The sequence below is a fragment of the Mus musculus genome, chromosome 12, assembly GCF_000001635.26.
Source record: "Mus musculus strain C57BL/6J chromosome 12, GRCm38.p6 C57BL/6J".
Classification (NCBI taxonomy): Eukaryota; Metazoa; Chordata; class Mammalia; order Rodentia; family Muridae; genus Mus; species Mus musculus.
Window position 1 is genome coordinate 104,338,258 of NC_000078.6, and position 16,117 is coordinate 104,354,374.

At 45.8% G+C, this 16,117-nt stretch overlaps 1 protein-coding gene across 1 annotated transcript; it reads left to right on the forward strand.

The window, feature by feature from the left end:
* The first annotated feature begins 228 nt into the window (after positions 1-228).
* On the forward strand, positions 229-7,482 carry Serpina3k (serine (or cysteine) peptidase inhibitor, clade A, member 3K). Its single transcript, NM_011458.2, has 5 exons — positions 229-288; positions 2,237-2,893; positions 4,682-4,955; positions 5,870-6,023; positions 6,976-7,482. The coding sequence occupies exons 2-5, from the start codon at positions 2,254-2,256 to the stop codon at positions 7,162-7,164; spliced, it is 1,257 nt and encodes a 418-aa protein (NP_035588.2). The 5' UTR covers positions 229-288; positions 2,237-2,253; the 3' UTR covers positions 7,165-7,482.
* The last annotated feature ends 8,635 nt before the right edge of the window (positions 7,483-16,117 follow it).

Genomic DNA, 16,117 nt, shown 5'->3' on the forward strand with positions numbered 1-16,117 from the left:
CAAACAAAATACATACCCAGGAGATCCAATGGGCTTGTACAGAGAAGAGTTGGGAATTGCCCCATCAGGAGGCAGTTCTGATAGAGACTACAAATCCATATTACCAGGAATCTTCTTGTCTGACGAATTGTAAACCGAACACAGGGCACAACTTGTCCATGCCAACATTTCCTAAGAGGAGGGAGGAGCCCTTGGGAGGAATAAATAGGCATCACTGTTCACTGGGGAGATGCCAGGCAAGCCAACAACCCTGAACATCAGGAGTCAGCTATCACAGAGGCTCTGCAGGTAATGCCCGGGATTCCTTGACTCCAGGGACAGAAAAGGCACTGTCCCAGGACTGTATGGTACTAGCTATGGCCTACAACATGTGTGTGGCTGAGGCAAGGGCTTTGGATGAGATACTAGGCTACAATCAGGGAACATTTCTGGGTTCACAGAATCTTCTCTCTGGTCTGTTTCTCTTGCCAAAGGAAGATGCAGATGCTGTGGTCTCTGCTCATAGACAATAAATGGAAGCTGCTCCTCTGACTCTACTGGGATGAAGTTTTGAGAACTTGCGTGGCATGCTGCTGTGATAGCTAGGCTGAGACAGGACTGTTGCACAGTCACTCTGGATGAGGCGACACTTCTGTCTTGCTCACATCACAAAGGCAATGCCTGGGGGTGGGTGTTGGGACCCCACTTCCTTCTTAGATCACAGATCCCCTGGCAGACAGGTTTCACCCTCAACTAGCGAACCAAAGAATGCCCATTCACTGAGCCATGTCTCTTGCCATACCAACTGAGCAACCTCTTTTCTCTGAAAATAATTGTGGGACAAAATACTGTTGAGTGCCTTTCCATAGAAATGGTTGCATCAGTGTGAAAGTAAAGTACAGAGTAAAGGCAGACAAGTTGTTGAGGTTCTGGGCTCCTCTGTAGGCATGTCACAGCAATGGGGACAAGTGGTTTAGTGCCAACACACCCTTCTCTGCTTTCTCCAGCTCCCTGTGTGCTCCTTTTGTCTTCTCTCCCAGCCTAATTCTCTTCACTTCATCCTGCTTTCTCTCCATCTCCCTCTTCCTACTCCCCTCTCCTCCCTCTTCCTATCTCCTTGCACCCTTTTTTCCCATTTCTATCTCCTTACTTTCTCCAAACTTCTACTCTCTGATCTCGCCTCTCTCCTCCCTCCTTTCTCTTCTCTCCCCTCTCCTTGCTACTCCCTCTTTTCCCTCTACTCATCCTCCTCTCTCCTTTTCCCTACCTCCTCTCTCATTTCCCCTCTTCGCTCTCTCTTCTCTCCACTCCTTCCTCTGTCTCCCATTCCTTTACCATCTACCTTCAACTTTACACCTGAATAAATGATCAGAGGCCAAAGGTATATAGCCTTGATTGCAAGCTTTCAACTATACTTCATTAGGATGCCTGTGGCCCTCACGCTGGTTGTATATGGAGGAGATGGACCCCTAGACATTTCCTACCATGACCCCCCAATGCCAACAACAAGCCAGCCACTTAACAATAATGTAACCTGGTCCCCTCACTGAGCTGCACAGAGAGGTCTACCCATTTGATTGCTATCACACAGCCAACATGAAATCTGGCGCAGATATCAGAGACTGATACTGATACTCTTTCTTCTTCCTGCCAGGAGGCTTTTCAAGCCTCCTGAGGTACAAAGAGTCGAGAGAACATTTCCCTGTGTGTCCTTCCACTGCTAGTTCCCATGGGTTAAGGATTTCTGCACTGCACCAGATATTTCTCCCACTGCCTTACAACTAACCCCCCCCCCAACACCTAGCTTCATGCACCAAATGAACTCAGGGGCCTTAAGATTTCATAGACTTGTCATCAAAGGGTTAAGATAGGACCTGTGATAAAAACTGCTCCAAGGTAACAGAGTTCAGCCTAAGGAGGGGGCAGCTGGAGGTGACAAAAGTGCAAAGTGCAGACAGGGCTTACACCCATCCCCCACTCCTATTCTGATTTTTCTTGTGACCCTAACATGTCCCTTGAAATCTCTGGATCTTGGTTCTCTACTATGAAAATTGGCTTCTGTGACAGCACTTCCTCCATGGAAGTAGGGAGCTCAGGATGGAGTACTGCACCTGAGAGGCCAGATCACCTCCTGTGGGCAGTCACAGAGTCAGGAAGGGCAACAGAGCAGAGCACAACGCCAGCCAGGGTGGGAAAACTATGAGATACTCAGAGCTCCAAAAGGTCTTCCCAGACTCAAAGGATGTTTTCTTTCCAGCCTGAAGAACAGAGAAGATGGCCTTCATTGTAGCTATGGGGATGATTTTAATGGCTGGAATCTGTCCTGCTGTCCTATGCTTCCCAGATGGCACAAAGGAAATGGACATTGTATTCCATGAACACCAAGACAATGGGACACAAGATGACAGTCTCACATTGGCCTCCGTCAACACTGACTTTGCCTTCAGTCTGTACAAGAAGCTGGCTTTGAAGAATCAAGATAAAAATATTGTCTTCTCCCCACTTAGCATCTCAGCTGCCTTGGCCCTCGTGTCCCTGGGAGCAAAGGGCAAGACCATGGAAGAGATTTTAGAAGGCCTCAAGTTCAATCTCACAGAGACCCCTGAAGCAGACATCCACCAGGGCTTTGGCAACCTCCTACAGAGTCTCAGCCAGCCAGAAGACCAGGATCAGATAAACATAGGCAATGCCATGTTTATTGAAAAGGACCTGCAGATCCTGGCAGAATTCCATGAGAAGACAAGGGCTCTGTACCAGACTGAGGCCTTCACAGCAGACTTCCAGCAGCCTACTGAGGCCAAAAACCTCATCAATGACTATGTGAGCAATCAGACCCAGGGGATGATCAAGAAACTGATCTCAGAACTGGATGATGGGACATTGATGGTGCTGGTGAATTACATCTACTTTAAAGGTGAGCATGGTCACTGCTCAGGAGTGGAGGGAGAGGAGCTTAGCTGGGTACCTGTGCTATAAGAGGATCACAGGAAAGAAGGTGCCCAAAGCCTTGGGCATGTGGGTGCCTAGCTTCTTGTCACTCACCAGTCTCCTCTTCTGAGCTGTCTCTAGACAATGGTTGTATTTCCTGGTGCATGCTCAAGAGAAGTCCTGAGATCTCAGTCTACAAGGGCTGCCTATTGGCTATGACTTAACCTCACTTACAAGCAGAATGTCTTACCTCACATGTTCAATCCTACCTGCTGGTCAGAAGCCAGGGCTATTCCCTGCAGAGACAGGTTCCCCCCAGATTCCCATTGCAGGTATTTCTAATATGTTCCTATAGCAGAAGTCCATACATGCTGGAGAGCCACTGTCTCTGGGAGGGTCCAGGTGGGCTAGGAATTTCTTGATTGTAAGTAGCTCAGAGACGGTAATTGAGATATGGAAGGTAGTATAACTACAACTAGTGAAGAGCCCTGTGGGCAGGTTTGGTGCAGCACTTCTCCTCTGACGATTTTCTGTACTGAACTGTTGCTGTGCATGGAGAAGCAAGGACTTGGTAAGAGCTATTAGAGATGGGGAAGTGTCAGCCAGGCAGCATTCTGTGTTTAGAATCTGACTGCTTTGTGGAATTTTGCCTTTGTAAAATAACTAGCCATTTAGCCAAGAGACATTCCTGGTTCAAGGAGTCTGATGAGACTTGGATGCAAGAGAGTTGGAGACTCAGCTGGAGATATTTTAGGTGATGGTACTGGGGGGGAAATCTAGAAATCCAATACCCACCATTCCTCACTGATAGAGACAGGGAGCAAAAGGACAGCCCTGAAATTGGTGCCTGACAGAAGTCATGATATAACCAAACCTTGTGGTGTCTGGAGCTAATTAAAGTTAATCCAGGGTAGAGTTAAGGCAGGTCTGGGCTACAGGCAGAAAATGAAGATGACAATGGAGAGAAAAATAGGAGAGGAGATGAGAACACAGGAAGACAGAGGACAGGAGGACAGAAGGTCAAGAGGGCAGGATGGCCCCAGAGCTGCTGTGACCTGGTAATGGTGGTGAGTGACAGCCTGAAGGGTTAGACTGCAGGACATGGTTCTTTCAACTCTCCCCAGACCCAAACTCAAGTGCTGCTTGCTGTGAGGTGGGATGTATGCCTAGGCTGCAAGATGCTAAGAGGAAGGAATTGTTTCAATATCAAGCCCCATAATGTACATTGGTAGTGGGGACAGAAACTAGAATTCTGGGATAAGCCTGAGTGGTGTCTGTGATTTGTGGAGACTGTCATGGCCCATGTGTGAGATGAGGACTCATTGCCCATGTGTTAGTCCACAAGTTATGGATTATGAACTACTCATGATTTTGGAGAACTCAGCCTGTGCTCTTGTTTCCCCTAAAACATGGCCCACAAGACATTGGTTCTCCTGAGGAAGATGAGAGCCTCAACTCTCCCCTGTCTCTAGTCTCACTTTCACTCTTGCCTCTCTTACACTCTCCACCCCAGATCCCTGACTGTGTCAGGAGCTCAAGTAGCCAGGCTGTGGTTTTGAAGTTCCCTTTCTAGACCCATCCTGGAGACAATGCCCACAGCTAGCAGCTTGGTCAACTACCAAGCTTTATCTAATTCATCATATGCTACAAGAAGGAACACTTTGAGTGACTGAAGATGATGGATTGCATCCATAACTCCAAATCTGAGCATAATTGGGGAGGAGGTGAAGTGCTTGTCTTGTGTTTAAAACGTGATCATTTGCCTCATCTTTAGGCAAATGGAAGATATCCTTTGACCCCCAGGACACATTTGAGTCTGAGTTCTACTTGGATGAGAAGAGATCTGTGAAGGTTCCCATGATGAAAATGAAGTTACTGACTGCACGCCACTTCCGTGATGAGGAGCTATCGTGCTCTGTGTTGGAGCTGAAGTACACAGGAAATGCCAGTGCCCTGCTCATCCTCCCTGACCAAGGCAGGATGCAGCAGGTGGAAGCCAGCTTACAACCAGAGACCCTGAGGAAATGGAGGAAAACTTTGTTTTCCAGGTGCAGATCCACAGGAACCAAAACTGGCTAGGACAAATATCCTGCTGTTACATAGTGGCCAGTGTCCCTGTACCTCAGAGTCTCACTAGTATCCTTTGTAATGGTGGGCATTCCCTGGGGGACAGTTAGAATTTAGTTGAATTTCTTTCTGTTGATTATGTATTTTGGGCCATGAGTTGCTGTCAATTTTGTTGTTCACAAGATGGGATCAGTTAGAACAAGGAGCTGTGGTTTTCTCCCTCTAACAGGCTGTAAGTTACATGGAATATAGAATGAGTTGGAAGGCAGGGTGAATTGTGATTGACAGATGAGCTCTGAGAATCAGCTCTGCTATCTCATGCCTCAATAGCCATTATTAACCATACATAGGATAAGACTTGAAGTCCTACTATATATCATCTGATGTAGACTCTGAAAGTATATCAGAGACTGAAACACAAATGTACCCTTTGGGCTCCTCTTAGCATTGAGGAAGAAAGAGTGTTGCAATGAAAATTAAATTAACCATCATCAAATAGGTTAAAATGTGAGAAAGGGTAAAGTTAAGAAGGGGAGTGTCCAAAGATTAGGAAAGCTGGAATCTGATGCAGTGTGCGATTTTAAATAGAAGGCTCATTAGAAGATGTTTTAGGGTTGCCATGCTAGGGGAGAATTGTACTGTGGATGTAGGAGGAAAGCATACTAAGTCACAGAACGGCTAGGAACAAGTCAGGTTGCCTGTCCACTGTAAACACTCTCGGGACCTGTTGGATGATTAATGCATTAGAAAGAGCAAAGTCAAGTCCTCTAGGCATGGATAGGAAGAGGATTTTCTCCAGGGAGAAGGCTGTGTGGTGAGGAGACCCAGCGACATGATGGATTGAGGGGGGGTCATAGAGTCCAGGGACTCTTACCTTGCTCTTTTTTATTCTCAGCCAAATAGAGGAGCTAAACCTGCCCAAGTTCTCCATCGCTAGTGACTACAGGCTGGAAGAGGATGTCCTTCCAGAAATGGGGATTAAGGAAGTCTTCACAGAACAAGCTGACCTATCTGGGATCACAGAAGCCAAGAAACTGAGTGTGTCTCAGGTAATACAAGAAGCACAGGATGTTTTGCCTTGGGTCCTGAATGGGGGTGGTGAAGAGCATGTAGGCTGTGGGGATGGAACATGTGTGAGAACTACATTGCTGAGGTTCCTTAACAAATGTCCATCTTCTACCCCTGTACATAAGCTCACCTAGGAGCCCATAGTGGAGAGGGCCTAGAGTTGCTCCATAGAACCATGGATACTAACATGTGCTGCCCTGCAGGGCAACATACAGTACACTGCAGGGGCACCTACAATACACTACAGGGGCACCCACCATTCACTTCATTGGCACCCAAAATACATTGTAGGCCAAACCACTTCCATACTTTACCTCCTATACTACAGTGCTGGGACAGTACTTCTTGACCAGCACTCAGATTATTAATAGTAAAAGTAATGACAAGGAGTCATGGTGGTTTTGAGGAAAACTCCAAGAATGGGAAAGAAGATGCTTTCGACCCCTATACTACATTCTTAGGTGCACAGCCTGGCTGTAACCAATGTTCAGTCCAGCGCCCACTCAGAGCTCTGGGTACAGATCAGTCCCAGCAGGACATGGTATTTTGAGAATGTGAAACCATGGGTTGCACTTTGCTGTTGCATATCCCAAGGAGGCTGGAGCAGGAGGGATGATGAATCTGGCACTGGCTGACAGCACCCTGGCTGTTCCCTCTGACGAAGTTGGGGGGCTGCCTGTGAGGAAACTCCTGCCACTGCCTGCTCCTGTCCTCCTGTTGTAGTGATTTGAGGACAACACAGATTCAGACACTGAGCAGACCAGGGCCTGCCTCATCTCACACCCTGAGCAGAGACTTGGGAAATGCAGGATTAGAGCCCAGGGAAGGAACAAGGAAATTCCCCAGCAGATGAGGCCAGCACTTACCGCCTGCTCCAGACCTCTTTCCTTCCCTCCCTGGTCTCTACTGAGTGATGTGTTTCTTTCCCCACAGGTGGTCCACAAGGCTGTGCTGGATGTGGCTGAGACAGGCACAGAAGCAGCTGCTGCCACAGGGGTTATTGGTGGCATTCGTAAGGCCGTATTACCAGCTGTGTGTTTCAACAGGCCATTCCTGATTGTTATCTATCACACAAGTGCTCAGAGTATCCTCTTTATGGCCAAAGTCAATAACCCCAAGTAGACCTAAAGCTCACCAAGTTCTCATGATTCTGTCCAGGGCTCTGGGACAGAGTCTGCATATGGATCTCTATATACATCCTGTCATTCAAGCTCTGATTGGCTGTTCCAAAGTTGGCTTAGACAGCTACATTGACTATCTCTGTGATCCCACATGCACATAAGACTTTGGACTCTCAGTGTCGGGCTCTTGGGCCTCTTGGGAGCATCTGTGCATATTTCTGAACCTGGAATCTGCCTTTATTCTTCTTCCCTGGTGACTCCTCTTTATGTGTCTGTACCCCAAACCTAGGCATTGGCAAATACACAGAGTTCCAATACCAACTTTGAGCACATCTGCTTGCACAATCTTGATGGGACCATGCTGGCCTCTGGGCTAACCCTTGAGAATCAGGCCCAGGACTGAGAGGGGAACCTGTTGCTCTGAATGTCATTCCAGCATCTGAGAAGGCCTGGTGCCATGCTTTCTCAAGGTTATGCTTTCCCTCTGCAGGCTTTGCCACTCAGTGCCCCATGCAGGGTCCCCTGAGCCTGCCTACATCTGGCACAGTTAGAACCCAAACTCCTGCAGCTGCATGGGACTGAGGGTCAGACCAGCTCTTCTTCCCCTGGCACTCCACCTCAGCCACTCTCTAAGATCCCAGCTGACCAACCTCACATAAAAAATGAACACCACCAACCAAAATAGGAGACAGGAGGAAAGGATCGATAAACATTACCTGCACAGAAAGTGCCCAGGCAGTGTTCCCTCAACTCCTGTTGGAAGGGGTTGCCTCTAGTGACAACATAGTAGTCGAGATTGTCATGCATTCTGTGACTCCTTTTATGGCCCTTTGACCAATATACTATTAATAGTCCCTTCTGTGGAACAGGAAACTAAGGCAGAGGAAAACTGAGTTATTTCCACCATGACCACTCAAGTAGACATTTTGGCTTGTGGGATGCTCTTCCAAGTGTCCTGAGGACAGAGGAACAGTCTCCTCCAAGTTGTGACCCTGTTCATGAGGTGTCACTATGGAGGGCAGGTGGTTGATGAAACAGAGCTCTGATACTTCCCAGAGAAGAACCAAATGGTCCATGGATCAGGTGACATTTCTGCTGTCATGGATGCCAGGAGGATGTGAAAGTGCTCAGATAACCAGAGAGAATATTTTGGGCAGGGCAAAGAACAATGGAGCCATTTCTGAAGATCTGAGAAGAGGTGGATTTCTGGAACAACAGTGTAGCTGAATGATGGTGGAGTAGAAGATGTAGGAGTGACCACAGGTTGGCAAAGAGTATGGCTCTTTGAGGATATTAGAATAATCAGAGCCATAAAGAGCATAAGGAGGGGTTAGACAAAGTTTCTTACTTGGGAAAGGTACTCTATAAGGTTACAGAGAACTGAATTATGATAGATGAAGATTGCCATTGAGGGCAGTCTCCAGGAACATCAGGATACAACTGGAGAGAAGAGTGGATTATTCAGCTCAAGGGATGAGCTTGCCTGCTGTCTTGATAAAAGAGGACAGGTCAAGGTACATTTGGGTTGGGGCAAGTGCTGTTCCTCGAGAATCCTCTGGACCTGGAAACACAGCCAGTGGTGTACATGGAGAAGTTCAGCTGTACATTCAGATTGAAACTTGCTTGAGTCTTAGGGCTCTGGCAAAGACCCATTGAGCAGTGGATAAGAAGTCAACAGAAATTAGAGCCTGGTGGGTCACACTCGGACCCCAGTTCCCAGTGAGCAATCAGGTACCCTTCCCTGATAGCCATGAGATGAGAGAAGGACTCATCTATTGAAACAATCAAATGGCCCAACAGTTTTCCCAATGTGTCTGTTAGGCATTGCCCTGAGACTGGGACACCACATGTACTCTGTGTGTATTGACAATCCCCAGCTATATCCCTCCATCCTTCCTGGATTCAACCCAGGTGTCTAAGGAGCTTAGTGCTGAATGCACCTCCTTCTGTTGGTGAGCTTATTCTGGAACTTGTGGTCAACTCCGAGTCCATCTCTTCTGCAGTCTAGGACCTAGATGTCAGGGTTTTCTTTCCCTCATTCCTTGGGCAATGAGGGTTTCTCCTCTCTTATTCTTCAATTATTGCCTGTGTGATGAACCCTCTAAAGGGAGCGACCCAGTGTATAATTGAGGGAACAGACTGTGGTCAGGAAGATATGTGCCTGAAAGTACTGCCATTCCCTTAGGTTGAAACCCTAGGAACTTCCTGTATTGCTCACTGGTTTCTCCATGATGAACATCGATCTATTTTATACTAATTCAACAGTGGGAAGGTGCTGAGAGCCTCCTGGATCAGAGAGAGTGATGGTGGAGGCACAGAATAGGACTCTGGTGTGGCTTTGAAGTCTGAGGGTCTCTGGTAATTCTAACTCTCTAACTGTATTGAAATGCTGGTGACAACATCTAAAAAACCATAAAACGTTCTTTGCTCTTTCTGAGGGTAAAAAAGCTGCAGACTTAGGTGATTAACAACTGAAGCCACAACAAACCCAAATTTATGGGACACAATGAAAGCATTCCTAAGGAGAAAAACTCATAGCTCTGACTGCCATCAAAAAGAAACTAGAGAGAGCATATGCTAGCAGCTTGACAGCACACCTAAAAGCTCTAGAACAAAAGGAAACAAATTCACCCAAGAGGAGTAGGCAGCAGGAAATAATCAAACTCAGGGCTGAAATCAACCAAGTGGAAATAAAAAGAACTATACAAAGGATCAACCAAATCAGGAGCTGGTTTTTTGTTTTGTTTTGTTTTGTTTTGTTTTGTTTTGTTTTGTTTTGTTTTGTTTTTCACAAAATCAACAAGATAGATAAACCCAGAGCCAGACTAACTAGAGGGCACAGAGACAGTATCCTACTTAACAAAATCAGAAATTAAAAGGGAGACATAACAACTGAACATGAGGAAATCCAAAACATCATCAGATCCTACTAAGAAATGCTATACTCAACAAAACTGGAAAACCTGGATGAAATGGACAATTTCCTAGACCGATACAAGGTACCAAAGTTAAATAAGGAACAGATTAATGATCTAAACAGTCCCATTTCCCCTAAAGAAATAAAAGTAGTCTTTAATAGTCTCCCAACCAAAAAAGTCCAGGACAAGATGGGTTTAGTGCAGAGTTCTATCAGACCTTCAATGAAGACCAAATTCCAATTCAACTCAAACTATTCCACAAAATAGAAACAGAAGGTACTCTACCCAACTCATTCTATGAAGTCACAATTACTCTGATACCTAAAACACATTAAGACCCAACAAAGAAAGAGAACTTCAGACCAATTTCCCTTATGAATATCGATGCAAAAATACTCAATAAAATCCTTGCAAACCAGATCCAAGGACACATCAAAACGATCAACCATCATGATCAAGTAGGCTTTATCCTACTTGAAGGATGGTTAAATATACAGAAATCCATTAACATAATCCACTATATATACAAACTGAAAGACAAAAACATATGATCATCTCATTAGATGCTGAGAAAGCATTTCACAAAATCCAACACCCTTTCATGATAAAAGTCTCTGAAAATCAGAAATTCAAGGCATATACCTAAACATAATAAAAGCAATATACAGCAAACCAGTAACCAACTTCAAACTAAATGGAAAGAAACAAGAAGCAATCCCACTAAAATCAGGGACTAGACAAGGCTGCGCACTTTCTCCTTACCTATTCAATATAGTACTCAAAGTCCTAGCCAGAGCAATTTGACAACAAAAAGAGATCAAGGGGACACAAATTGGAAAGGAAGAAGACAAAATATCACTATTTGCAGATGATATGATAGGATAGTTAAGTGACCCTAAAAATTCCACCAGAGAACTCCTAAACCGGATAAACAGCTTCAGTGCAGTAGCTGCATATAAAATTAACTCGAACAAATCAGTGGCCTTTCTTGACACAAAAGATAAACAGGCTGAGAAAGAAATTAGGGAAACAACACCCTTCACAATAGTCACAAATAATATAAAATACCTTGGTGTGACTCTAACTAAGGGAGTGAAAGATCTGTATGACAAGAACTTCAATTCTCTGAAGAAAGAAATTAAAGAAGATCTCAGAAGATGGAAAGATCTCCCATGCTCATGGATTGGCAGGATCAACATTGTAAAAATGGCTATCTTGCCAAAAGCAATCTACAGATTCAATGCAATCCCCATCAAAATTCCAACTCAATTCTTCAACGAATTAGAAGGAGCAATTTGCAAATTCATCTGGAATAACAAAAAACCTAGGATAGCAAAAAGTCTTCTCAAAAATAAAAGAACCTCTGGTGGAATCACCATGCCTGACCTAAAGCTTTACTACAGAGCAATTGTGATAAAAACTGCATGGTACTGGTATAGAGACAGACAAGTAGACCAATGGAATAGAATTGAAGACCCAGAAATGAACCCACACACCTATGGTCACTTGATCTTCGACAAGGGAGCTAAAACCATCCAGTGGAAGAAAGACAGCATTTTCAACAATTGGTGCTGGCACAACTGGTTGTTATCATGTAGAAGAATGCGAATCGATCCATACTTAACTCCTTGTACTAAGGTGAAATCTAAGTGGATCAAGGAACTTCACATAAAACCAGAGACACTGAAACTTATAGAGGAGAAAGTGGGGAAAAGCCTTGAAGATATGGACACAGGGGAAAAATTTCTGAACAGAACAGCAATGGCTTGTGCTGTAAGATCGAGAATTGACAAATGGGACCTAATGAAACTCCAAAGTTTCTGCAAGGCAAAAGACACCGTCAATAAGACAAAAAGACCACCAACAGATTGGGAAAGGATCTTTACCTATCCTAAATCAGATAGGGGACTAATATCCAACATATATAAAGAATTCAAGAAGGTGGACTTCAGAAAATCGAATAACCCCATTAAAAAAATGGGGCTCAGAACTGAACAAAGAATTCTCACCTGAGGAATACCGAATGGCAGAGAAGCACCTGAAAAAATGTTCAACATCCTTAATCATCAGGGAAATGCAAATCAAAACAACCCTGAGATTCCACCTCACACCAGTCAGAATGGCTAAGATCAAAAATTCAGGTGACAGCAGATGCTGGCGATTATGTGGAGAAAGAGGAACACTCCTCCATTGTTGGTGGGATTGCAGGCTTGTACAACCACTCTGGAAATCAGTCTGGCAGTTCCTCAGAAAATTGGACATAGTACTACCGGAGGATCCAGCAATACCTCTCCTGGGCATATATCCAGAAGATGCTGGACACATGCTCCACTATGTTCATAGCAGCCTTATTTATAATAGCCAGAAGCTGGAAAGAACCCAGATGCCCCTCAACAGAGGAATGGATACAGAAAATGTGGTACATCTACACAATGGAGTACTACTCAGCTATTAAAAAGAATGAATTTATGAAATTCCTAGCCAAATGGATGGACCTGGAGGGCATCATCCTGAGTGAGGTAACACATTCACAAAGGAACTCACACAATATGTACTCACTGATAGGTGGATATTAGCCCCAAACCTAGGATACCCAAGATATAAGATACAATTTGCTAAACACATGAAACTCAAGAAGAATGAAGACTGAAGTGTGGACACTATGCCCCTCCTTAGAATTGGAAACAAAACACCCATGGAAGGAGTTACAGAGACAAAGTTTGGAGCTGAGATGAAAGGATGGACCATTTAGGGACTGCCATATCCAGGGATCCACCCCATAATCAGCATCCAAACGCTGACACCATTGCACACACTAGCAAGATTTTATCGAAAGGACCCAGATGTAGCTGTCTCTTGTGAGACTATGCCGGGGCCTAGCAAACACAGAAGTGGATGCTCACAGTCAGCTAATGGATGGATCACAGGGCTCCCAATGGAGGAGCTAGAGAAATTACCCAAGGAGCTAAAGGGAACTGCAACCCTATAGGTGGAACAACATTATGAACTAACCAGTACCCGGAGCTCTTGACTCTAGCTGCATATGTATCAAAAGATGGCCTAGTCGGCCATCACTGGAAAGAGAGGCCCACTGGACATGCAAACTTTATATGCCCCCAGTACAGGGGAATGCCAGGGCCAAAAAGGGAGAGTGGGTGGGTAGGGGAGTGGGGGTGGGTGGGTATGGGGGACTTTTGGTATAGCATTGGAAATGTAAATGAGCTAAATACCTAATAAAAAATGGGAAAAAAAGGAAATATATGACTGTCATAGTCAACACATATGTTTCTCAGGGGAATGACTGAGGCTGCTGGGACTCAGGTAGACTGCCTAGGGCTGCTGGCAGGAAGAGCAGGACACCTGGCTCTCACACTCCTCTCTGCACTTAGTCAGCCAGGTCACTTTTACTCAATCCCTGACCCCAAGCCAGTTGAGAAAGGACCAGGGATACAGTTGCTAAGGTTAATCATCTTCTTTAAAGTACAAACTCATTTTTCTGCATCCAAGTGTCAGGTCCTACTGACTGGTATTCTTCATCATTACATTGATCTGTAACCCGCCATCATAGTGCTAAAAGCACCAGAGCCCACGGGATGAGCAGGTAGGACATGTTTTAACAGCCATGCAGCTCCCTAGACACAAGGCATGTCAGTCCCAGGAATGACCAGCAGGCGTCCACAATGTGCTGTGCAGAAAGGGAAACCAGAAGAGGCTGGCTCTCTGCATTTTCTAGTGGCTTGGGATGTGTGTGTCACTAAATGTGACCTTCATATCATCCTGCAGCAGAGAGGAGGCAGGAGGAGAAACTGAGGCTCCACAGTGTATTAAACAGCAGATGAGGGGTTGTTTTGACCCTCACCCTGAACACTAACCCTGTTCCAAAAGGGCCCTGTTTCCCAGCTGTCATCAGAAATGGCAGGGCAGGGCTGCTGTCCTCTGCATATTTGTGCTGGGGACTCTCAGCCATGTGCAGCCTCCACTCAACCTCTGTACAAGCAGAAGTCCAGCTTACCATGGCCTCCCTGTGGACAAACCTCTGTATCAGGGACATGCTGACCTACTGAGTGTTTTTAGACAAGATTCACTTTAATGAAATGTGGATTCATGGATGACCAGCTAGCTGCTTAGGACATAATTCATCCTAACTCACAACCATGTATACACACACACACACACACACACACACACACACACACACACACTATTCCAAAACTAACCATGCACTCCAGCAGCACACCAAGGGGAGTGGAAGGAGGGAACAGTGATGCTGCTCAACCCTGCTATAAACCAGGAGCATGTGCCCACATCCTCTGAAACCCCTCCCCTTCCCTTCCTCTACATTCCTCAGCAGAGAAGATTCTCCTCAGGGCAGCCTGCTGGAGCTCCTGCATGCCTCTGTTCTCTTCTCTCAAGGTACTTGCATTTGCATTAACCTCTCAGAGTTCTCATCATCCCTCTGCCACTTCTAATAGGAGAACAGTTATAGGGCAGCTGTCTGTCAAGATGCTGCCAGGAAGATGCAGGCTACCATGTTGCCTGCCCTCAGTGTTGAGGATCCGTTTTAGGAGGGGCTCAGTGCAGAACTAAGCAGCTTGTCAAGTCTTCAGTGCACACTGCAGGTTCAGCACAAGTCCAGAGATTTGGAGACCTTGGAGGATACATTGTCCACAATGAACCCTCACCCAGCCACAGGGAAATGAGGACTGGATAGGAATCTGGACTTCATATGCTCTACCATCAGCCAGACAATATAGCAGGTACCACACCATCACAATCTCCATTTGTCTGTCTCTACCTCCTAGGGCCAAGACTCAAGGCCAGCAGCTCTGGGCCATTGCCTATCCTCTGCATACAGGTCAGATCTGGATGCAGAGCAGTAATGAATGAATGCAGGCATGAATGTGTGAATCAATTCAGAAACCTGTTTATGAAGAGCTTATGAATGTTAATGTAGTGAGAATGAAGACTCAGTCTTATCAGCAAGCCAGGACATTCACTAGGGCAGATGTTCATACACAGATGGGTACAGCCTGGTCCCTTTGATGGAAGAGGTCCTGATGACAAGAGGCTTCCCAGCAAGTTGAGATTCTAAGAAGTCTGAGCTTCTCTTGGCTCCAACTACACAGATATGTACTGAACTCCAGAAAGTCCCAGACTGCCCAAGATCACTTGGAAGAATGGCATCAGGGAGGATTTTAGCATGATGACAAATTCTGGCAAGAAGGAACCCCAAAACAGAGGAACCACTACTGCAGGGGAATTCGTTTATGATAGTGGGATCTGGAGCTAAGTCTGGGAAGTGCCTGTGATCTGAGGCACGGGCATGGATCTCCAGGATGTAATTCTCAAAGCTGGGTACATGAACCAGCTGGGACATCCATATCCACTTGATGACAATTGTGGGACATAAGCACAGCATGAGGCAGGAGAGTATCTCCCTGTGTAGTACCTTCTCCCTGGGAAAGCTTGACCAACACACCATAGCATTCCAAGCATGTAGGAAAAACAAACAGGGAGACAGCAAGAACAGAAGTGAGGCAGCTCCACATGAGCCAAGTGTTCAAGGGAATGAGCAACTGAGCTGTGCTAATGGACACAGAATGTAGGCTCTCAGGAGCTGAGAGAAAGAGCCGAGGTCATGAGGCAGGATACATGGTAAGTTAGAGCAATGGGAATTAGGAAACAGATGTTTCCAGAAGGTTGGCAAGAAGCAGATCATGCAATGTAGCATGTGGAATGTCTACTGCACATGATAGGGCCACAACATGTCTCAGAGAGTGTGGAGAAGTCACATGGATCTTTCCAAAGGACTCTAAAGGCTCAGTGAGTGGAGCCAAAGACAAGTTCAGGCTTTAATAAAGTAGCCCCCATGCTCTGATGTAGCCTTGCTTTGGATGATTCAGAGGGAAGGTTAAAGACCTGGTTAGAGCCCATGGAGGGGCCGGGTCCTATAGATCAAGACTGAAAGGAGAGGGAGCCAGAAGCTCCAGGTTCTGAAAGGCTTTGGGAGGATGTTAGATTGTTGCCAAGTAGATC